The sequence below is a fragment of the Sapajus apella genome, unplaced genomic scaffold, assembly GCF_009761245.1.
Source record: "Sapajus apella isolate SASKATOON/1434 unplaced genomic scaffold, GSC_monkey_1.0 scaffold50, whole genome shotgun sequence".
Classification (NCBI taxonomy): Eukaryota; Metazoa; Chordata; class Mammalia; order Primates; family Cebidae; genus Sapajus; species Sapajus apella.
Genome location: NW_022436990.1, coordinates 3,902,764 through 3,926,639, shown reverse-complemented (window position 1 = coordinate 3,926,639; position 23,876 = coordinate 3,902,764). Strand labels below are relative to the sequence as shown.

The 23,876-nt window shown below is 39.4% G+C and overlaps 1 protein-coding gene across 5 annotated transcripts in view; it reads left to right on the top strand.

Moving 5' to 3' along the window:
- GEMIN2 (gem nuclear organelle associated protein 2) overlaps nt 1-23,282 on the top strand; it is a 25,986-nt gene extending 2,704 nt beyond the window's left edge. For 2 of the 5 annotated variants that reach the window (XM_032242497.1, XM_032242501.1), the window contains 8 exons: nt 1,309-1,398; nt 1,835-1,894; nt 6,249-6,362; nt 8,970-9,014; nt 11,929-11,997; nt 15,392-15,502; nt 17,428-17,504; nt 22,881-23,282. In XM_032242497.1, the coding sequence (XP_032098388.1) occupies nt 1,309-1,398; nt 1,835-1,894; nt 6,249-6,362; nt 8,970-9,014; nt 11,929-11,997; nt 15,392-15,502; nt 17,428-17,504; nt 22,881-22,920 (606 nt within the window). In that variant the 3' untranslated portion in view covers nt 22,921-23,282. Of the gene's footprint in view, nt 1-1,308; nt 1,399-1,834; nt 1,895-6,248; nt 6,363-8,969; nt 9,015-11,928; nt 11,998-15,391; nt 15,503-17,427; nt 17,505-19,983; nt 20,043-22,880 lie in introns of all 5 variants that reach the window. The other 3 variants (XM_032242498.1, XM_032242500.1, XM_032242499.1) reach the window with 3 other exon arrangements.
- Nucleotides 23,283-23,876: the final 594 nt, after the last annotated feature.

Here is a 23,876-nt window from a genome sequence, read left to right as displayed (position 1 = left end):
TCGCTCTTGTTACCCAGGCTGGAGTGCAATGGCGCGATCTCGGCTTACCGCAACCTCCGCCTCCTGGGTTCAGGCAATTCTCCTGCCTCAGCCTCCTGAGTAGCTGGGGTTACAGGCACGCACCACCATGCCCAGCTAATTTTTTGTAGTTTTAGTAGAGACGGGGTTTCACCATGTTGACCAGGATGGTCTCGATCTCTTGACCTTGTGATCCACCCGCCTCGGCCTCCCAAAGTGCTGGGATTACAGGCTTGAGCCACCGCGCCCGGCCTTAAACTTTGTTTTCTAAAATGTTTAGAAAACATTTTAAAGTTAAGCGTCTTTAAATACATTTTGCCCATACCAAAGTTCTTATTTTTAATTGTATTGTTACATAATAATCATAATTTCTTGCTTTATCATGCAGGCAAAATAATAATTGTACATATTTATGGAGTACATAATTTTGATGCATACATATAATATATAATAATCAAATCAGAGTAATTAGGGTATCCATCACCTAATTTATAATTTCTTTGTTTTGGGAACATTCAAATCTTCTAGCTGTTTTGAAATATATAATAAATTATTGTTAACTATAGTCACGCTACTATACTATTGTATGCTAAAACTCATTCCTTCTATGTAACTGTATTTCATACCAAAATTCTTTATTTAGGGTATATCTCTTTTTGTTACTGTTTGATATTCTAGAAAGGCAGGTAGGACTAGATCATATCCTCTGGGCTAATTTCATTTAGATTTCATAGAAACTCCAAGTATAAGCCTTTCCAGATTTCTCTTATTAAATTGACTAAGGCTCTTTCCCTAATATTTTTAACTGGGATATAAATAGTAATGTGAAATGTCTATTTTTTTACATCTGCAAAAAATATTTTCTTTCTTTTTTTTTTTTTGCAATGGAATTTTGCTCTTGTTGCCCAGGCTGGGGTGCAGTGGCATGATCTCAGTTCACTGCAGCCTCTACCTGCTGGGTTCAAGCGATTCTCCTGCCTTAGTCTCCCTAGCAGCTGGGATTACAGGCGCCCCCCACTATACCCACCTAATTTTTTGAATTTTTTGTAGAGACGGGGTTTCGCTATGTTGGCCAGGCTAGTCTCAAACTCCTGACCTCAGGCGATACACTTGCCCCAGCCTCCCAAAGTGATGGATTACAGGCATGAGCCACTGCACCCGGCTGTATTTTATTTTTCTTGTATAACCTTTATTATACACTTTATCTGAGTTTTACTTTGGCTTTGCAGAGGCATGAGATTCTAGTTTTGACACTAATGTTAACCCTAATATTTGTAAACTGATCTCTAGCTTTCAGGATGCCAACCCGCCCCTGAAGGTTATTCGCCAACACTTCAGTGGCAACAGCAACAAGTGGCACAGTTTTCAACTGTTCGACAGGTAAAGTGTCATATTTAATCTAATTAAGCCCCTGTTGGATTTATTTCTGTTCCTAGGCTGTAGTTAGAAAAATAAAATTTATGATCCTAAAGTATAGAGAATATTCATGATTACCAAATTATTATAATTGTTAGACATAATACAGTTTGAAACATTGTGTAAGTTTTATTTATTTTATTTATTTCAATAGTTTTGGGGAACAGGTGGGTTTTGGTTACATGGATGAGTTCTTTAGTGGTGATTTCTGAGCTTTTGGTGCACTCATCACCCAAACAGTGTACTCTGTACCCATTAAGTAGTCTTTTATACCTCACCCCCTCCCACCCTTCCCATTTTCCAAGTTTTAGATGGTTAAAATTTTGTGCAGAAACTTATTTCTTTTCAGTCACCCATTTTTTGAAGAATACTGGCTAACGTCTAACTTTTCTTCCTTTAGAATGTGAACAAACATAGAAGTCACTGGAAATCGCAACAGTTGGATAGTAATGTGACCATGGTATGTAAGTTTCTCAGTTTTAAGTTGTACAATGTATACCTGATTGAAAGAATCTACATTTACTTCCAGTCTTTAAAGATTCACTTCCTATTCAGTGTTATTTTCATTCTTTTCAATATACCATTAATAGTAACAATTCCATTACATTAGTAGCCTGAAAAGTATAGATTTTCATGACAATTTTTTTTTTTTTAAGACAGGGTCTTGCGCTGTCTCCCAGGGTGAAGTGCAGTTGCACAATCACAGCTCGCTGCAGCCTCGACCTCCTGGGCTCAAGTGATCCTCCCACCTCAGCCTCCCAAGTAGCATAAACTAAAGGCACATGCCACCATGCCCATCTAATTTTTTAAATTTTTTGTAGAGATGAGGTCTCCCTATGTTATCCAGGCTGGTCTCTTACTCCTGGGCTCAAGTGATCCTCCTGCCTTAGCCTCCCGGCGTGCTAGATTACTTACAGGCATGAGCTACCGTACCCAGCCTTTCATGTCAATTTTAATTCACAGTATCTTGGGGGACTTTGGATAGGTGACTATTAAGCTTTTACAAGTTTTTAGGATTCTTCTAGGCATTTACTTTCCAGGAAATTAATACATTTTTAATATTTACAAAAAGATTGAATAAAGACTTAATGGATTTTCCTGATGAGGTGATAGTGCTATGCAGTAAACCCACACATTTACAGAACTTGTAAATGATTCTGCTTCTACTTAATGTGATGAGTCTACATCACAATTCCAGTGACATATAAGTGAAGCTGTCATGTATACTGTCATGGATATGTCCTGCATTTTATCTTTAGTTGTAATTTTAAGCTCTTCAGTAGATATATCAGGACTACCAAATGAAAAAAGGAGTTTGGCCGGGCGCGGTGGCTCAAGCCTGTAATCCCAGCACTTTGGGAGGCCGAGGCGGGTGGATCACGAGGTCAAGAGATCGAGACCATCCTGGTCAACATGGTGAAACCCCGTCTCTACTAAAAATACAAAAAATTAGCTGGGCATGGTGGCACGTGCCTGTAATCCCAGCTACTCAGGAGGCTGAGGCAGGAGAATTGCCTGAACCCAGGAGACGGAGGTTGCGGTGAGCCGAGATCGCGCCATTGCACTCCAGCCTGGGTAACAAGAGCGAAACTCCGTCTCAAAAAAGAAAAAAGGAGTTGGAAAGATGACACATTGTCTTAAGACAATAGTTTTTAACTTTTTAGGGAATTTCATATTTTTTTCTGAGGACCTAATGAAAGCTATTTATCTTCAGAGGGGAAAAAATGCACCTATGCACAAAATTTTAGTTTCAGGTAGTTCATAGATTTTAGATTTTAGAAGCTTCCTGTAGACAGTGCTTCTTGATATCTTTTACAGGGTGACACATTTGGATAAATGACTGCTTGCATATTCTTCTTGAAACCAGCCAAAAGCTGAGAGATTCAGTATATGGCATCTCTGTATGCTTCTGCATACCATTTGGAAGCTCTGCTCCAGGAAAAGTGTTAAGGGAAGTAACATCATTTGCCAAAGGACATTTAACTTGTAAAAGGTATAGCTAGTCCTTCTATCAAAGAAGCATGTGCACATACACAAAAGGTATGCTTAGGGTTCAAACTAAAGGCTGTCTCTAAAGCCTTTGTGCCTTTGACTATGTAATGGTGCCTTCCTAGTCAAAAGGGTATATGTATGTAGTAGGGGCTGGGACAGGTAGATAAATATATTTTTTTCTTACTCAGTGGAAGGGCTTTTGTGTGCATGCCCACTAATTAAAAAAGAAGCCACGGCCAGGCACGGTGGCTCACACCTATAATCCCAGCACTTTGGGAGGCTGAGGCAGGAGGATCAGGAGGTCAAGAGATTGAGACCATCCTGGCCAATATAGTGAAACCTTGTCTCTACTAAAAGTTCAAAAATTAGCTGTGCTTGATGGCACACACCTGTAGTCCCAGCTACTCGGGAGGCTGAGGAAGGAGAATCACTTGAACCCGGGAGGCAGAGGTTGTAGTGAGCTGAGATCATGCACTCCAGCCTGATGACAGAGTGAGACTCCGTCTCAAAAAAAAAGCCACATCAGTAACATGACTTGATAAAATTTTGTCAAAAATGGAAATGACCTAACATAATTGATTCAATAAACTATGGCCCATCAGAACAGTGGAATATTATGTAGCAATTATAGATGTTTATCATGGCAAATGTAAACATCATACAGATAATAAAATGAAAATATTTTAAAGTATACTCTGGGCCAGGCACGGTGGCTCATGCCTGTAATCCCAGTACTTGGGGAGGCTGAAGCAGGCAGATCACCTGTACTCAGGAGTTCAAGACCAGCCTGGACAACATGGCAAAACCCCATTTCTATTTAAATTATTTAAAAAATAAATAAAGTACACTCTGATGGAAACTGTGTGAAAACATAAATATTTATTAATTGATCCAATAATTTATTAAGCATGTACTATATTTAATAATCAGGATATTCAGTACTCACTGAAACAGAAACAACTTCTGACCTAATGGAGTGATAGGAAAAGGTAGATACTTTGTTCCAAGACAATAGGGTTTAACTTTTTAGTGTCTCATGATCATCCTGAGGTTTTATTTTATTTTATTTTATTTTGAGATGGGGTTTCACTCTTATTGCCCAGACTGGAGTGCAATGGCATGATCTCAGCTCACTGTAACCTCTGCCTCCCAGGTTCTAGCAATTCTGCCTCAGCCAGCCAAATAGCTGGAATTAGAGGCACCCACCACTGTACCTGGCTAATTTTGTATTTTTAGTAGAGACAAGGTTTCACCATATTGGCCAGGCTGGTCTCAAGTTCCTGACCTCAGGTGATCCATGCTGAGAATTTAATGAAAGCTATTTATTCCCGGGTGGGGGGCGGGAAATAAAAGTTGTTTTGTTAAGGAGGTTATATTGAGCTGAATGCTTCTCCCAACTAGTCCTGCTTTTTCTGTCTAGCAGCATAGAGTAGATCTGTTTCTTCTTTGATTGGACAGCCCTTCAAACATGTCAAATATGTAATCATGTCTCTGTATATGGGATGCTTCATTCCATTAAGCATTCTTGGTGCATTTTTCCCCCATACTTGTTTCTGTCTTCATCATCCTCTTTTGGACACACCCTTATCTGTCAGTGTCCATTAGTCTGGTCCAAACTAAACACATCTTGGCTGGGCACAGTGGCTCACGCTTATATCCCAGCACTTTGAGAAGCCAAAGCAGAAGAATTGGTTGAGGCCAGGAGTTTGAGACCAGCCTGGGCAACATAGTTGAGACATCTATCTCTGCAAAAAAATTTAAAAATTAGCCAGGCGTGGTGGTACATGCCTGTAATCTCAGCTACCCAAGAGGCTGAGGTGGCAGAATTGCTTGAGCCTGGGAGATTCAGGCTGCCATGAACTGTAATCATACTTCTGTACTCCAACCAGGGTGACAGAGCAAGACCCTGACTCAAAAAATGTAATAATAAAATAAGAAAAAACAACATGTCCCACATACTGTATAGCCACTTAGGCACTATGTTTGCCAGGGCTGCCGTAACAGACTAGGTGGCTTATACAACAGAAATTTATTTTCTCACAGTCTTGAAGGTTGAAAGTCCAAGAAGAAGGTGGCAGCATGGTTGGTCTTTTCTTCTTCTTCTTCTTTTTTTTTTTTTTTTTTTTTTTTTTGACAGAGTTTCACTCTTGTTGCCCAGGCTGGAGTGAAATGACATGATCTCAGCTCACTGCAGCCTCCACCTCCCAGGTTCAAGCGATTCTCTTGCCTCAGCCTCCAAGTAGCTGGGATTACAGGTGCGCACCAGCATGCTCAGCTAATTTTTTTTTGTATTTTTAGTACCAAAAAAAGGTGGGGTTTTACCATGTTGGTCAGGCTAGTCTCAAACTCCTGACCTCACGTGATCCGCCCACCTTGGCCTCCCAAAGTATTAGGAATACAGGCATGAACCACTATGCCCAACCTAAGGTTGGTCTCTTCTAAGGCTTTTTCCATGGCTTGCATATGGCCACCTTCTCCTCTTTTCTCTGTGTGTGGGAGTCCCTGGTGTCTCTTTTTGAGTTCACATTTCCTCTTATAAGGACACTAGTAAGATTGGATTAGGGCTGACCCTAATGGTCTCAATTTAAATTAATCACTTCTTTAAAAGCTCTGTCTCCAAATACAGTCACATACTGAGGTACTAGAGGTTAGGGTTTTAAAATACAAATTTTGGTGACAGAGATTCTCCCCGTAACTGGCACCCTATCTTTGGGTTGAGGTAATGGGAATATGGGAGACCCTAACTTATTTTGTTTACTGTTCTGTGTAAAAATTAATACACAGAAATAAATCTGTTTTTGTTTTTCTTTTTTTTCTTTCAGCCAAAATCTGAAGATGAAGAAGGCTGGAAGAAATTTTGTCTGGGTGAAAAGTTATGTGCTGACGGTGCTGTTGGACCAGCCACAAATGAAAGTCCTGGAATAGATTATGTACAAGTAAGGGCTATGTCAATAAACAGAACAAAAAGCATTTTAATTTTGGTGCATCACTTAATATAAGGGGTCAGCAAACAACATCCTGGGCCAAGTCCAGTCCTTGGCCTTTTTTATATATCCCATGAGCTATGGATGGTTTTTAGGTTTTTAAAGAGTTGTAAAAAAGAAACCAATAATATGTGACTGAGACTGTATGTGGCCTGCAAAGCCTAAAATATTTGCTGTCTGACTCTTGATAGAAAATGTTTGCCAACCCAGACTTAGTTTATTAGCTCTTCATCCCAACAAAGCAGCTGTGACTTTTTTATCCCTATATTTGGCTTGGTAATCATTTTATGAGTTGGATAAGATTCAGGTTTTTATGACGAGGCATCGGGCAAACAATGTTATGAGTAGCCAGGGAAAAAATGGAAAACAACACAATTAGGTGCTTTAAAACACATAATCACATATATCACTTCATGGCCTTGTAAAAAATAAAGTAAATCACATAATCTGAAGATGAAATGTTGAGGATATGTTTAAAATTCACGTGGCTTTAATCATAAGTTATGGAGCCAACTCCTTGTCCTTTAGGATTCACCTGCCCCCAAGTTTGCAGGTGTTCCTTTAGAATCCAGTGTGTGCTTCTGCATTAGTGCTTACTCCCTGTAACATGTTGTTCTCCTCAGTTCAACAGGTATTTATTATTTGCTATATGATGCCACATTGTGTTTTTCCCATTTAACACTAATTTTTCCCAAAGATTGAAAGAGCTCCAAGTATCAATAAAAAAACCAAGAATCACCCCTCCCCTGCCCAAGAAAAAACAGGCAAAGTATGTAGATACCTCACAGAAAGGAAATAAAATTATTCTTATATGACAAGATGCCAAAAAACACTTGTAATAGAAGTATAACCTAACTATGCCAAGGTGCTATTTTTCAGGTAACATATTGGCAAAGAAAGTTTGATACACCATATTAAAAAGAGCTGGGAAAACAGGCACTCTTATACATGATACAGGAGTGTAAACAGACTCAAATCTTAGGGAAGGTAATTTGGTACTCTTTCTGTATAACCAATTGATCTTTTGGATGATATCCTTAATATATGTTACATTTCAAAAATGGTTTTCTTAATATATATATGTATGTATATATTTGAGACAGGGTCTTCTGTCATCTATGCTGTAGTGCAGTGGTATAGGTCATAGCTCATTACAGCTTCAACCTCCTGGGCTCAAGCAATCCTCCCACATCAGCCCTCCACATAGCAGGGACAGCAGGCACCACCACACCTGGCTAATTTTTAAATTTTTTGTAGAGATAAGTTTACTAATAGAAACATTTTTAATTTTTTATAAAATTTTTTATAAATTTTTTTTAGAGATACGTTTTTGCCATTTTGCCCAGGTTGGGCTGGAACTCTTGGGCTCAAGCAATCCTTCTGCTGGGATTATAGGCATGAGCCACTATGGCTGACCAAAAATAATTCTTAATTTAATAAAGAATTAAAACTTCCTTATTTAACTTATTTTCAGAGAATACAGGCAAGTAAAATACACCATGTTAAAATTTTTTAAAAAACCCTTAAGGAAGTAAGAGTTTAATGTATATCCTCTTAAGTTTCTCACAAATCAATGGTATTTTCATAATTAGGAATCGCAGCCTCAGACTCCAAAGTACACTTTTAAAATTTGAATCAAATTAGATTTTTAAAATGTCATTTTAATTGAAATGTCCTTAATTCTTGAGAATGTTAGCTTTAGGCCGGGTGCGGTGGCTCAAGGCTGTAATCCTAGCACTTTGGGAGGGCAAGGTGGGTGGATCACCTGAGGTCAGGAGTTCAAGACCAGCCTGGCCATCATGGTGAAACTCCATCTTAAAAAAATAAAAATAAAAAAAATAAATTAAAAAAAAAAGAGAGAGAATGTTAGCTGAAAATTTTGTAATGTTGTGTACAACATATTAATGTTATCCTATCAATATGTTACAGTTTTATTGAATATACTTAATAGCTTAGTTTTTTCAAGTAATATCATTTAAAAAATTTTTAGTCTTTAACCTTTTAGTTACTAAAATTATACTTTATTTTAAAATTTACATATTCAGACCAGGCGAGGTGGCTCATTCCTATAATCCCAGCACTTTGGGAGGTCCAGGCAGGTAGATCATTTGAACTCAGGAGTTCCAGACCAACTGGGCAATATGACAAAACCTCATCTCTACCAAAAATACAAAAAATATTACTTGGGCATGGTGACATGCACCTGTGGTCCTCGCTACTCTTGAGGCTGAGGTGGGAGCATCACTTGAACCCAGGAAACAGAGGTTGCAGTGAGCCAAGATCATGCCACCACACTCCAGCCTGGATGACAGAGTGAAACCCCCTCTGAAAAAAATAATAATTACGTATTCAAATTTTAAGATGTTATTTTCTTCCACAGTACTAACATAGTAGTTACCAGAATGTCGTATTGTAGTGGACAATGAGTGAATTTTCTTTTATTTGTTCTTTGTTTCTAAACAACAGTGTGGCAAGAAATTCACCAGTTTGAAAAAAATAAAAATGAAGCTCTTCCTTATAATACCATTTAATAAATTTCAGTGTCATTTTTTCTTTCAGATTGGTTTTCCTCCTTTGCTTAGTATTGTTAGCAGAATGAATCAGGTAAAATTAATGATAAAGATATATGGATTTTTTTGTTTGCATTGAGTGTTAAAGTATTTGAATTATTAATACATTTACTGAATTCTTACAGTATGCAAGACTTTGTCCTAAGCTCTTCAATGGTTCTTATTTAATCCTTACTACAACCTTTTATGGGGAGTTATTATTGATAACTACTTTTATAGATGAGGAAACAGCATTTGAGGTTAAGTAACTTGCAGGTGGTTTTTCAGCAAGTAAATGACAGTACTGGGATTCAGTGCCAGCTATATCTAACTCCAGAGCTCATGCTCTGTCTTAATCATGGTGCCAGAGTATTCATTTCTCTTTTTTTCTTTTTCTTTTTTTTTTTTTTTTTTTTTGAGACAAAGTTTTGCTCCTGTTGCCCAGGCTGGAGTGCAATGGCACAATCTCAGCTCACTGCAACCTCCATCTATCGGATTCAAGTGATTCTCCTGTCTTAGCCTCCCGAGTAGCTGAGATTACAGCCGTGTGCCAGCACACCTGCTAAATTTTGTCCTTTTGGTAGAGATGGGGTTTCACCATGTTGGTCAGGCTGGTCTCGAACTCCTGACCTCAGATGATCTGCAAGTCTCAGCCTCCCAAAGTGCTAGGATAACAGGCATGAGCCACCGCACCCGGCCAGAGTATTCATTTCTGTAGATTTCAGTTATAAGTCTTAGATTCTGGGGTTTGAATTAAATACAGGGTCCCTGACTTACAATGATTCAGTTTAGGAATTTTTTTTTCCATCATGCCTGGCAAATTTTTGTATTTTTAGTAGAGATAGGGTTTCACCATGTTGGCTGTGTTCGTCTCGAACTCCTAGTCTCAAGTGATCTGCCCATCTCAGCCTCCCAAAGTGCTGGGATTAGAGGCATGAGCCACCATGCCTGGCCAATTTAGGAATTTTCAGCTTTACAATGTGTTTATCAACACATAACCCCATTGCCAGTGTAGGGCCATCCGTACTAAGGTTAGATTGCTATTTCTAGTTCTAGATGTCCTATACATTCTGTTAAAATCGTATTACATAATTTATTGGATCAACGGGGAGAGTTTGGAGTTTGGTTCTTCTGTTTTTTAGGAGTAAGGACTCTGTTATTCATTTAAAAACCAAATAAAAATTTAGTTTTACCTTCATATAGCACTGGGTACCTTTGGAAGACTTTTGTTTTGTTTTTTTTTAAGCAGGGTCTCATTCTGTTGCCGAGGCTGGAGTACAGTGGTGTGATTCTTGGCTCACTGCAGGCTTGTCCTCTGGGGCTCAGGCACTCCTCCCACCTCAGCCTCCAGAGTAGCTGAGACCACAGTCATGTGCTATCATGCCTAGCTAATTTTATTTGTTTATTTTTTGCAGAGAAAAGTTCTCTCTATGTTGCCCAGGCTGGTCTGGAACTCCTGGGCTCAAGCGATCCTCCCACCTCAGCCTCCCAAAGTACTAGGAATAGAGGTGTGAACCACTGGGCCCAGCTGACAATTTTTTTTTTGTGGGCGATATTCTATTGGAAATAATAAACAAGCTGACAGTTTTACTTACTTAATCATTTGAATTAAGATATTGTAGCAGTCATAATAAATATCATCAGTGTGATTTTTGTTGTAAGCATCAACTGTATTTGAATAAACCAAGGAATATTTTCAATAGTTTGATAAATCCATCTGTACAGCTTAAGAACAGATCTGTCTCCGGCTATTTTTTTCTTCAGATCTGTACTTTGATTTAATTTCAATTTGGAAATAAACTGATGGTATTTTTACAAATACATCATTTTTTAAGACAGATTTTTGCTCTTTTGCCCAGGCTGGAGTGAAGTGGCAGGATCTCAGCTCAGGGCAACCTCTGCCTCCCAGGTTCAAGCAATTCTCCTGCCTCAGCCTCCCAAGTAGCTGGGACTACAGGCACTCATCACCACTGACCTCAAGTGCTCTGCCTGCCTCAGGCTCCCAGAGTGCTGGGATTGCAGGCATGAGCCACTGCACCTGGCCACAAATATATCCTTTTTTAACCTTGTGAAGTTTTTTAAGTAGTTACAAACTAAATTATTAATAGTTAGAAACTAAATCCTTGGATTTAAACCAAGATGTTAGTTGATATTTGAAAGTGTGAAAATATTTGTTTTAAAAGCCTCACTGGAGCTGTGTGCAGTGGCTTACGCCTGTAATCCCAGCACTTTGGGAGGCCAAGGCAGGCAGATCACCTGAGGTGAGGAGTTCGAGACCAGCCTGACCAACATGGAGAAACCCTGTCTACTAAAAATACAAAAATTAGCTGGACGTGGTGGTGCATGCCTGTAATCCCAGCTACTGGGGAGGCTGAGGCAGGAAAATCACTTGAACCTGGGAGGCAGAGGTTGCAATGAGCTGAGATCGCACCATTGAACTCCAGCCTGAGCAAAAAGAGTAAAACTTCATCTCAAGGGGAAAAACAAGGCCGGGTGTAGTGGCTCACGCCTGTAATCCCAGCTTATTAGGAGGCTGAGGTAGGCAGATCACGAGGTCAGCAGATTGAGACCAGCCTGACCAACATGGAGAAACCCGTCTCTACTAAAAATACAAAAATTATCTTGACGCGATGGCACGTACCTGTACTCCCAGCTAATCGGGAGGTTGAGGCAGAAGAATTGCTTGAACCTGGGAGGCAGAGATTGCAGTGAGCCAAGATCGTACCACTGCACTCCAGCCTGGGCAACAGAGGGAGACTCTTATCTCAGAAAAAAAAAAGCCTCACTGGATAAGCCATCGAATCAAACTAATTAGAGTCAAACTAATTAGTTTTCTTAGAAAGTTTAAAGAATGAGGTCATTTTAAACATCAGAGTTGCTTTGTAAATAAACTTAATGAAACTCATGTTGAATTCATGTTTTATTGTTAATACAACTCTTCTCTACCCACCTCCCTTTTTTTTTTTTAGGCAACAGTAACTAGTGTCTTGGAATATCTGAGTAATTGGTTTGGAGAAAGAGACTTTACCCCGGAATTGGTAGTATTGCATCCTTTTCTTTTCATAATGTAGGCAAAAATTAGACGTTTTAGGTCAAGTATGGGCCACATATACAATGGTGCTCCTATAGGATTATAATGCTGTATTTTTACTGCACTTTTTTTTTTCTTTTGAGACAAGAAAAAAGTTACTGGGTAACTCTGTTACCCAGGCTGGAGTGCAGTATTACAATCATAGCTCACTGCAACCTTGATCTCCCCAACTCAAACAATCCTCCTTCCTCAGCCTCCTGGGTAGCTAGGACTACAAGTGTATACAACCACAGCCAGCTAATTATTATTTTTACCAGAGACAAGATCTCACTATGTTGCCCAGGCTGGTGTTGAACTGAGTCCAGATGATCCTCCCTCCTCAGCCTCCCAAAGTGCTGGGGATTACAGGCATGAGCCACCACGCATGGCCTTTTGTGTTTTTTAAATAGAGACGAGGTGTCACTATGTTTCCCCAGCTGATCTCAACCTCCTAGGCTCAAGTGTTCCTCCAAACTTGGCCTCACAAACTGTTTGTATTATAGGCATGAGCCACTGAGCCCAGCTCCTTTTCAGTGTTTAAATATGTTTAGATGCAGCTGGGCAAGTGGCTCACACCTGTAATCCCAACTACTGGGGAGGCTGAGGCAGGAGGATCACCTAAGGCCAGGGAGGTTGATGCTGCAGTGAGCTATCATTGTGCCACTGCACTTTAGCCTGAGTGACAGAGTGAGATCCTATCTTAAAAAAACATTATGTGGGGTTTTTGGATGCACAAATCTTTACCATTATGTTACAGTTGCCTACAGTATTCAGCACAGTAATGTGCTGTATATGTTTGTAGCCTAGGAGCAATTGGCTATGCAATGTAGTCTAGGTGTGTAGTAGACTATACCATCCAGGTTTATGTAAGTATACTTTATAATGCTCATCCAGGGACAAAATCACCTAACGCATTTCTCAGAATATATCCCCTTCATTAAGTGACGCATGACTGTACTTACATATGAGATATGATGCTACAGTATTTTATTTATTTATTTATTTATTTTTTTGAGATGGAGTCTCCCTTTGTTGCCCAGGCTGGAGTGCAGTGGTGCAATCTCAGCTCACTGCAACCTCCACCTCCTGGGTTCAAGCAGTTCTCCTCCCTCAGCCTCCCAAGCAGCTGGGACTGCAGGGTCGTACCACCAAGCCCAGCTAACTTTTGTATTTTTGTAGAGACGGGCTTTCTCCATGTTGGCCAGACTGGTCTTGAATCCTGACCTCAAGTAATCTACCCGCCTCCACCTCTCAAAATGCTGGGATTACAGACATGAGCCACTGCAACTGGCCAGTATTTATATTTATATATGTGTATGTATGTGTGTATATATATGTTTAATCTGAAGTATGCTTCTTTGTAGCCAAATAAGAAACACTAGAATGTAAATCAACATACTACTTCCTTCATTGAGAAAGTCTTGCTTTGAGAAAAAAAAAGTCAATGAAAGAGTTGATTTATATCTTGGTACAAGGTACAAACTGTTTATCTTGTTGCAGACAAGTATAGAGGATATTTAATATTTGAATGCTAGCTTTACATAGTAAGTGTATCCCTTAAAATTTGAGTCAAGTTGACATGTATAATTTTTTTTATGGAAAAATTATTTCCACAATTTGTAAAAGAAACCTGGATTTGAATCTTTTTATATAAGAAAAAGTCTTACTATTGATTTGGGTTTGCCTGAGGAACTAATTTAGTGTGTTATATAAATTGCTATTTAAATTTTGCCCTAATATTTTTTAGGTTTCCCTAAAGTGATATGTTGCTTGGAATAAAAGAAGCTGTATACACTACTGATGGAAATACAAATTTGGTATAACCTTTCCAGGATACAATCTGGTGATCTTATCTGAAAAAGTTTGATGAATATACATACTCTTTGTCACCATTTTACTTGCAGTACTTAATAAACTTTCCCCATGTTGTCAAATGGGATTAAACAAGGTGGTGTTATTAAATACTCTCAACAAGGCACTTAACATTGCCTTGTTAATCCCATTTAACTACATGGGATGGCTGAGAGGGGTGGCTCACGCCTGTAATCCCAGCACTTAGGGAGGCCAAGGCGGGCACGATCACTTAAGGTCAGGAGTTCGAGACCAGCCTGGCCAACATGGTGAAACCCCATCTGTACTAAAAATACAATATTAGCTGGGTATGGTGGTGGGTGCCTCTTGTCTCATCCCCTCAGGAGGCTGAGGCAGGAGGACTGCTTGAACCTGGGAGGCAGAGATTGCAGTGAGCCAAGATGGCACCACTGCATTCCAGCCTGGGTGACAGAGGGAGATTCTATCTCAGAAAAAAAAAAGGACAAAACAACATGGGAAACATTTTATATGTATTATAAATAAAAAAGATGGCTACAAGGTGATATTACAACTGATGAAATTTTATTGAAAAAAATTCATACGGCCAGACACAGTGGCTCATGCCTATAATCCCACCACTTTGGGAGGCTGAGGCAGGTGGATCACTTGAGGTCAGGAGTTCAAGACCAGCCTGACCAACATGGTGAAAGTGCATCTCTACTAAAAATACAAAATTAGCCAGGCGTGATGGCGCAGGGCTGTAATTCCAGCTACTCGGGAGGGTGAGACAGAATAATCGCCTGAACCCAGGAGGCAGAGGTTCCAGTGAACTGAGATCATGCTGTTGCACTCCATCCTGGGCAACAAGAGTGAAACTCTGTCAAAACAAACAAACAAACAAAAAAAGTTGTACATATGAATAGGAAAAAGAAGAACATTTTAAAGTGAGTCAAAGTTTTATCTGGAATGTTGGGACTGCAGGTTTGTTTTTTCTTGTGCTTGTGGTATTCTTCACAGTTTCTCTGCATCAAATATGTATTTATTTTGAAATTGAAAAACCCATTTTAAAAGGGAGTGGGGATAAATTCAGCCTGTCAAAGTGTTTATAGAAGTGTCAAAAAATTATTTCATCTACAATATAGTTCCTTTGTATGCCCCAGAGGACAAAATTATACAATTATAAAATGACTTGTGTATCTGTCCATACAGAGCAAAGAAAAAAAGTATCTTAATTTTTCCAAGTATTTATATTCATCTTAATGTAGTTTTCTGCTTACAAATGAGAATTTCCTGTCATAAGAATATCTGAAATGAACTCTTGGAGATCAGGGACTATTTTGAGGTATCCAGTGTCTTGTGTCTATAGTTATGGGATACAAAAGATAACACCTGGCTCTCCAAATGATGCTTTGTTGTCTATACCCAAACATAATATAGTTAAATGTTCTATGAATTTATTCATAGCAGATAATCAGGCATAACTTTGGACATTTAAAATAAACTTCTGCTTCACTATTTGTCTAAATATTACCTTTTTGAATTTTTTTTAGGGAAGATGGCTTTATGCTTTATTGGCTTGTCTTGAAAAGCCTTTATTACCTGAGGCTCATTCACTGATTCGGCAGCTTGCAAGAAGGTGCTCTGAAGTGAGGCTCTTAGTGGTAAGTTTAAAATTAAAAGCACTCACAAATTTATATGGTGCTAAAGAAAGAGTTCAATGAAATAGGAAAACACATGGAATATTTTATTGGTTGCAATTAGATTTGTGCTTATAACAGAAAAGCCCAAAATAATAGTAGCTTAAATAAAGTGGAAATGTTTTTCTCGGATAAAGAAAGTTTGGACTGGATGAGGTGGCTCACACCTGTTCCCAGCACTTTGGGAGGCTGAGGTGGGTGAATCACCTGAAGTCAGGAGTTTGAGACCAGCCTGGCCAACATGATAAAACCCCATCTCTACTAAAAATACAAAAATTAGCTAGGCATTGTGGTGGCACCTGTAATCCCAGCTACTCAGGTGACTGAGGCAGGAGAATCGTTTGAACTCGGGAGGCAGAGGTTGCAGTGAGCTGAGATTGTGCCACTGCTCTCTAGCCAGGGCAAGAGAGTAAGACTGTCTAATAAAAAAGTAAGTAAAAAAATTAGATTTTTACAGCCAGGCACAGTGGTTCATGCCTGTAATGCCAGTACTTTGGGAGATCAAGGCAGGCGGATCACTAGGTCAGGAGTTCGAGACCAGCCTGGTCAATGTGGTAAAACCCAGAATCTACTAAAAATACAAAAATTAGGCTGGGCGCGGTGGCTCAAGCCTGTAATCCCAGCACTTTGGGAGGCCGAGGCGGGTGGATCACGAGGTCAAGAGATCGAGACCATCCTGGTCAACATGGTGAAACCCCGTCTCTACTAAAAATACAAAAAATTAGCTGGGCATGGTGGTGCGTGCCTGTAATCCCAGCTACTCAGGAGGCTGAGGCAGGAGAATTGCCTGAACCCAGGAGGTGGAGGTTGCGGTGAGCCGAGATCGCGCCATTGCACTCCAGGGTGGGTAAAATAAGAGCCACTCCGCGACAAAAAAAAAAAAAAAAAAATACAAAAATTAGCCAGGCATTGTGGCACGCGCCTGTAATCCCAGCTACTTGGGAGACAGGCAGGAGAATTGCTTGAACCCAAAAGGCGGAGGTTGCAGTGAGCCAAAACTGTGCCATTGCACCCCAGCCTGGGTAATAGAGTGAGACTCTCTCAAAAAAAAAATTAGATTTTTACTAAGATGGCAGGAGTTTTGTCATATGTGGCTTTCATCCTCATGTTCATCTCATGATCCACAATGGCTGCTGTAGCTTCAGCTATAGTTTTTGGTTTTTGTTTTTTTTTTGAGATGAAGTCTTGCTCTTGTTGCCTAGGCTGGAGTGCAGTGGTGTGTGATCCCAGCTCACTGCAACCTCCATCTCCCTAGTTCAAATAATTCTCCTGTCTCAGCCTCCCAAGTAGCTGGGATTAAAGGCATCCACCACCATGCCTGGCTAATTTTTGTGTTTTTAGTAGAGACAGGGTTTCACCATGTTGGCCAGGCTGGTCTTGAACTCCTGACCTCAGATGATCCGCCCACCACAGCCTCCCAAAGTGCTGGGATTACAGGCGTGAGCCACCGTGCCCAGCCAGCCATAATATGTTGATATAGGCAGCTGGAAAGAAGCAGTCCGTCCTCTTTAAATAACCTTCTCAAAGGTTCCCCAGGCATTTCTGGCTATATATCTCATTGGCCAGAATTTAGTCACATGGCCATAAGGGACTTTAGGAAATGTTTCCTTTTGCCTGGGCACAAGTATGCCTAGCTAAAAATGAGCTTCTGTTGATAAATAGTAGGGGGACACAGGAAGCCAGAGTGATCAACCAGCATTCTTGGGCATAGTAATTGTTTTGAATTTCTCCAATCAGACCCTTCCTCTAACTTGTGCCTATAGCATTACTGTATAAATTAATCTAATGCCAGATTAAGTCCAGTTTTGATTTTTCTTTCCTCCCTCCTTCCCCGTCCCCAGAATGCGCATTGACCACTCCAAAATGTTTTTTTCTTCTTTTCCCCCAAGATAGGGTCTCTGTTGCCCAGGCTGGAATGGAGTGGTGCAATCACAGCACACTGTAGCCCCAACCTCCTCAGGCTCAGGTGATCATCCCACCTCAGGCTCATACATAGCTGAGACCGCAGGCATGTACCACCATACTTGCCTAATTTTTATTTTGTAGAGATGGGGTTTTGCTGTGTTGCCCAGGCTGATCTCAATCTCCTGGCCTCAAGCAATCTGCCGCCCCCGGGCTCTCAAAGTGCCAGGATTACAGGTGTCGTGTCCAGCCCAAAATATTTTCATTAAAATTCCATGATATGGCCCAAACTAACATTTATATGGCCTGTGCTCCAGAAAAAAATGTGCTTACTGTTCACTAAGTATTCCCTGAGCTTTGTTTCTAGACTTTTTTCCCTCTACAGAAGTCCCTTTCCACTCTCAATTTGCATTTAAATACCATTTACTTTTTGTAATCTGGTTCATATTCCACAACATGCTGTAATACTTTCCTGAACCTAAGAACTAGAAAGAATCTCTCCATCTTGTTTTTCCAGCATACTTTATATCCTGTGTATGGCATTTAATACATTTTTTCCTTCCATATTAGCTAATATGTGATATTTCATCGTCTGTACTACTAGCAGATAATGTTTTCTTCAGCTTTATTCCATATAATGCTTGTTACATGGAAGAACTTAACATGCGGCTGGACACAGTGGCTCACGCCTGTAATCCCAGCACACTAGGAGGCTGAGGCAGGCGGATCATGAGGTCAGGAGATTGAGACCATTTTGGCCAACATGGTGAAACCCCGTCTCTACTAAACTACAAAAAATTAGCTGGGCATGGTGGTGTGCACCTACAGTCCCAGCTACTCGGGAGGCTGAGGCAGGGGAATCGCTTGAACCCAGGAGGCAGAGGTTACAGTGAGCTGAGATCGCGCCACTGCATTCCAGCCTAGCAACAGAGCAAAACTCTGCCTCAAAAAAAAAAAAGAATTGAACATGGAAGTGTGTCTCAAATTTGAATTAAATATGTCTCCTGTAACATTACTGAGATTATTGTGACTTTTCCTTGAAATGTATAAAGTTCATATTTTATACCACTACCTTCCATGTGTCTTAAACCTGTCATTTTAACAAATATTTAAAGTAAAATTCTAAAAATATATTAGTTCAGGCTGTGCATGGTGGCTCACACCTGTAATCCCAGCATTTTGCGATGCCGAGGCGGGTGGATCACCTGAGGCAGGAGTTCAAGACCAGCCTGGCCAACATGGTGAAACCCCATCTCTACTGAAAATACAAAAATTACCCAGGCATGGTAGCACACGCCTGTAATCCCAGCTACTCAGGAGGCTGAGGCAGAAGAATCGCTTGAACCCAGGAGGCAGAGACTGCAGTGAGCCAAGATTATACCACTGCACTCCAGCCTGGGTGACAGAGTGAGACTCTATCTTAAATAAATAAATAAATAGGCCAGGCATGGTAGCTCACACCCCAGCACTTTGGGAGACCAAGGCGGGCGGATCACAAGGTCAAGAGATTGAGACCATCCTGGCCAAGATGGTGTAACCCTGTCTCTACTAAAGATGCAAAAATTAGCTGGGCATGGTGGCATGTACCTGTAGTCCCAGCTACTTGGGAGGCTGAGGCTGAGGAGAATTGCTTGAACCTGGGAGGCAGAGGTTGCAGTGAGCTGAGATTGCACCACTGCACTCCAGCCTGGCGACAGAGCAAGACTCCATCTCATAAATAAATAAATAAAGTTCAGAAATTGCCTTCATTTTAATTCAGAAGCCTGACCTAGATTATTTTCTGGTATGACTTATCCTGGAAGCCAAGATTTCACTCTTTCTTGATTTTGAGTTCCTTAAAACATAGGCATATATGGTGAACCATATATATATTCATTTATATATATACATAGATAATCAGTAATGAGTATGTATATTCGGTAATGAATACATATATTTAGTAACGAGTATATATATTCAGTAATGAGTATATATATATTCAGTAATGAATATATATATAGAACAATAAGAATCCTGTGTCTTGACTGTACAGTGATGAACATATATACGGTATATATATTCATATACAGAATATATATATCTTCATATACTTATATAACGAGAGGAACAATAAGAGTCTTGTGTTTTGGCTGTATAGTGATAAATATATATATGAATATGAATATATAATATATTCATATATGTTCATCACTATATATTATATAGTATATATTCATGTATATACTAATATGAATATATAATGTATATATTCATCACTGTACTGTACACAGGATTCTTGTTCCTTTAGTAGGAACCAGGGAAAAATCTCCCCCAACTTAGATCACTCTAGTCTTATTTTTTTTCCCTATTCAGAATCTTTATTTAAAAGACAGTCTTGTTGCTTAAGGAATCATTAATCTACAGTGTTCTTTTTCTTTGTGGGCTCCTATTTCCACGTAATGATTACTATCATAAAGTTTTCATGTTTCATGTTTCACATAATTTATTTCAAAAATAACAGAAACAGACAATATTTAAATTTTTCTTCTTCTTTTTTTTTTTAGGATAGCAAAGATGATGAGAGGGTTCCTGCTTTGAATTTATTAATCTGCTTGGTTAGCAGGTATAGTTAATCCTTGGCATCTTGATTATTTATCTATCAATGAGGTCAGTGAAGGTAGAACATATTTATTACATTTGTTTTTTGTTTGGTTGTTTTTTTTGAGACCAGGTCTCACTCTGTTGCTATAGCTAGGGTGCAATGGCACAATCACAGCTCACTACAACTTTAACTTCCAGGCTCCAGTGATCCTCCTACCTCAGCCTCCTGAGTAGCTAGTTGGACCACAAGCATGCACCACTACAACCAGCTAATTTAAAAAAAATTTTTTTGTGAAGACAGGGTCTCACTATGTTGCCCAGGCTGGTCTCAAAACTCCTCGGCTCAAGTGATCCTCCCACCTAAGCCTCCCAGAGCGCTAGGATTACTGGCATAAGCCACTGCACTCAGCCTTCATTTTTTTTTTTTTAATTGCCTGTGTCTTGTGTTCATTTTCAGTTGTGGCATATTTTTATTTAGTATCTGTTTGATTTCATTTCTTACATAAAAAATTTTCTTGGAATTTATTTGAAAACTTTTTCTTTTTTTTTTTTTTTTGAGACAGGGTCTCAGTCTGTTTCCCAGGCTGGAGTGCAATGGCACCATCTTGGCTCACTGCAACCTCCACCTTCCAGGTTCAAGTGATTTTCCCACTTCAGCCTTCCAAGTAGCTGGGATTACAGGCACCCGCCATCATGCCCGGCTAATTTTTGTATTTTTGTGGAGACGTGGTTTCACCATGTTGGCCAGGCTCGTCTTGAACTCCGGACCTCAGGTGATCTGCCTGCCTTGGCCTCCCAAAGTGCTGGGATTACAGGCATGAGCCACCACTCCCAGCCTGAAAACTTTTTCATATTCAAACACATACATACTTATTTTAGGTCTCCTCCTAGACATATTTTATTCCATAGATCATCAGGGTTTTTATTCTAATGCCAGTACCTTTTTAAAGCTTTATAATATACTTAGATATTGAGAAGTCAAGTAAGTGTCCATATTTTCACATATTCAATATCTAGTTGCTTGATCTATAATAATTATGCTGCTGATGAAAATTAACATTTACTGGATAATTTGTGCCAAGCATTTTCCTTACTAAGTAACCCATTTGATCCTGATAAAGTGGGTACTGTTACCAGTTTATAGATGAGCAAACCATGGCAGAGAGAGGTTAAATAACATTACTCCCATCACAAAGCTAGTAAGTGGTAGAGTTAGGATCCAAACCCAGGCAACTTGACTCCAGAGCTAAGCTTTTAACTATGCTGATCACAAATGAAGCTAATGCCTACTTCATCTGTTGGTAGTAGCAGTTAAATGAGATGATATAGCATTGCCCTAGTTATTTTATGTATAGTATCTCTACCCTTTACGGTAGCTCAGAGTTGTGTTTTGTTGTTTTTGTTTTAATACATTTTATTCTTTCAGCTCTGTTGGACTTGATTTTTTTTCCTTTTACAGATAATGACACAGATTTGGAAAGATTAAGTAATTGATGGCTCAGCAAACCAGTAATAAATGAAATCTGAAACTTAAGTATAGCTTCTGACTGCCAATCCATTGAGATTTTACAGTATTATGCAATTATGAAAGCAAAAACATTCAAGGGTATTTTTTGCCCTCAAAAAGTTAGATAAAAATGGAAAAAGAGTTCTAGACTACAGAAGATTGTGAAGCTAACAGCTTTACAAAACAAGACATAAATATTTGAAACTTAAGACAAAAAGGCCAGGTGCTGTGGTTCAAGCCTGTTCCTAGCACTTTGAGAAGCCAAAGCAGGTGGATCACCTGAGGTCAGGAGTTCAAGACTAGCCTGGCCAACATGGTGAAACCCTGCCTCTACTAAAAATACAGAAATTACCCAGGCATGGTAGCACATGCCTGTAATCCCAGCTATTCAGGAGACTGAGGCAAGAGAATCACTTGAACCAAGGAGGCGGAGGTTGCAGTGAGCTGAGATCGTGCAATTGTATTCCAGCCTGGGCAACAAGAGGGAAATTCCATCTCAAAGGAAAAAAAAGCCAGGCGCAGTGACTCATACCTGTAATCCCAGTGCTTTGGGAGGCCAAAGTGGGAGGACTGCTTGAGTCCAGGAGTTCAAGAGTTCAGTGAGCCATGATAGAATTTGATTAGTGATTTTCCTTTTTATTTAATCTGGTCTTTTAATTACATAAATTAGTTACCTTGCCAAAGTTAAAATTATAATTCAAGGTACATTTGGAGTATTTTAGCATCCATCTTTATCCTCATTAGTCTTTTTTCTCCTTTCTCCTCTAGTTAACCATGTTACTATTAATTTTTGTTTTATCCTTTCATTCATTGTTTCTTTTTAAAAGTATAAGTAGGCCAGATGCAGTGGCTCATGCCTGTAATCCCAGCACTTTGAGAGGCTGAGGCTGGAGAGTTGTTTGACCCCAGGAGTTCAAGACCAGTCTGGGTAATGAGCCATGATCATGACATTGCACTCCAGCCTGGGTGACAAAGTGAGACCTTGTCTCAAAAAAAAAAAAAAAAAAAAAAAGGAAAAGAAATATATAAGCAAACATGTATATTTGCAATCCTACACATACTCACATAAGGTAGCATACAAAACAATCTGTTTTGTACTTCATTTTTTTCACTTAATAAATCCTGGTATATTTAGTAGTAGTATAAATATCTTCCTCATTCCCTTTTATGGCTTCATAATTTTCCACTATATAGATGTACTTTCCCTTTTATGGCTTCATAATTTTCCACTATGCAGATGTACTATAGCTTATTTAACCAGTCTCTTATTGATGGACATTTGGGTTGCTCTTGGTCTTTGGCTATTAAAAGTATTGCAACAGTTAATATCTTTACAAATTTTTTTTTTACTAGGTATTTTGACCAGCGTGATTTAGCTGATGAGCCATCTTGATGTAGCTGATCTCTCAGGGATAGAAGATATTTCTCATGAAGGCAGCCTAACTCTGAGGAAAGCAATGCCAATTCAAGTACAGATTGCAACATATCTTCAACACTGTGTGAAGGGTTCACATCTTTACCTGTGCATTTCAGATTGATACTCAGAATATAGGTTGTATTGATTTGAATATCTGAAATATCAATGGAAAATCCCACTCAGTTTTTTATGAACAATTTGAACAGTTTTACGTAATCAAGCACCTTGCATAGAAATTGTGTGATGAAATTTTACATAGGTTCCTGGTGCTGTTTTGTTCTTTTTTTGTTTTTTGTTTTGTTATTTGCTGATATACATATAAAATTTTATTGAAAATATGTTCTGGTTACAAAAATTTTGTTTGACGCCTAACAAAAGACATTGGATAGCTTTAGCATCAGAATTAAAATAATCTAGATTAAATGGCAAGTATGTTCACACTCAGCAGTAATTAATCATTTTTTCCTTTGAGCGCAGTACTTTTTTTTTTTTTTTTTTTTTTTTTTTGAGACGGAGTTTTGCTCTGTCGCTCAGGCTGGAGTGCAGTGGCGTGATCTAGGCTCACTACAACCTCTGCCTCCCAGGTTCAAGTGATTCTCCTTCCTCAGAATCCCAAGTAGCTGGGTCTACAGGTGCCAGCCACCATGCCCAGCTAATTTTTGTATTTTTAGTAGAGATGGGGTTTCACCATGTTGGCCAGGCTGGTCCCAAACTCTTGACCCCAGGTGATCCATTACCTCAACCTCCCAAAATGCTGGGATTACAGGTGTGAGCCACCATGCCTGGCCTCGATACTTTTATTTTTAAATGCTTTGTTGCACAAAAAAACTTTAACAAATCATTTTCAAAAATACTCTTAACAAGTCAACTGTTTTAATTTTTTTTATATTACTTATAATTTATCTATTTTTATATCAGGTAGGAATGTTTTC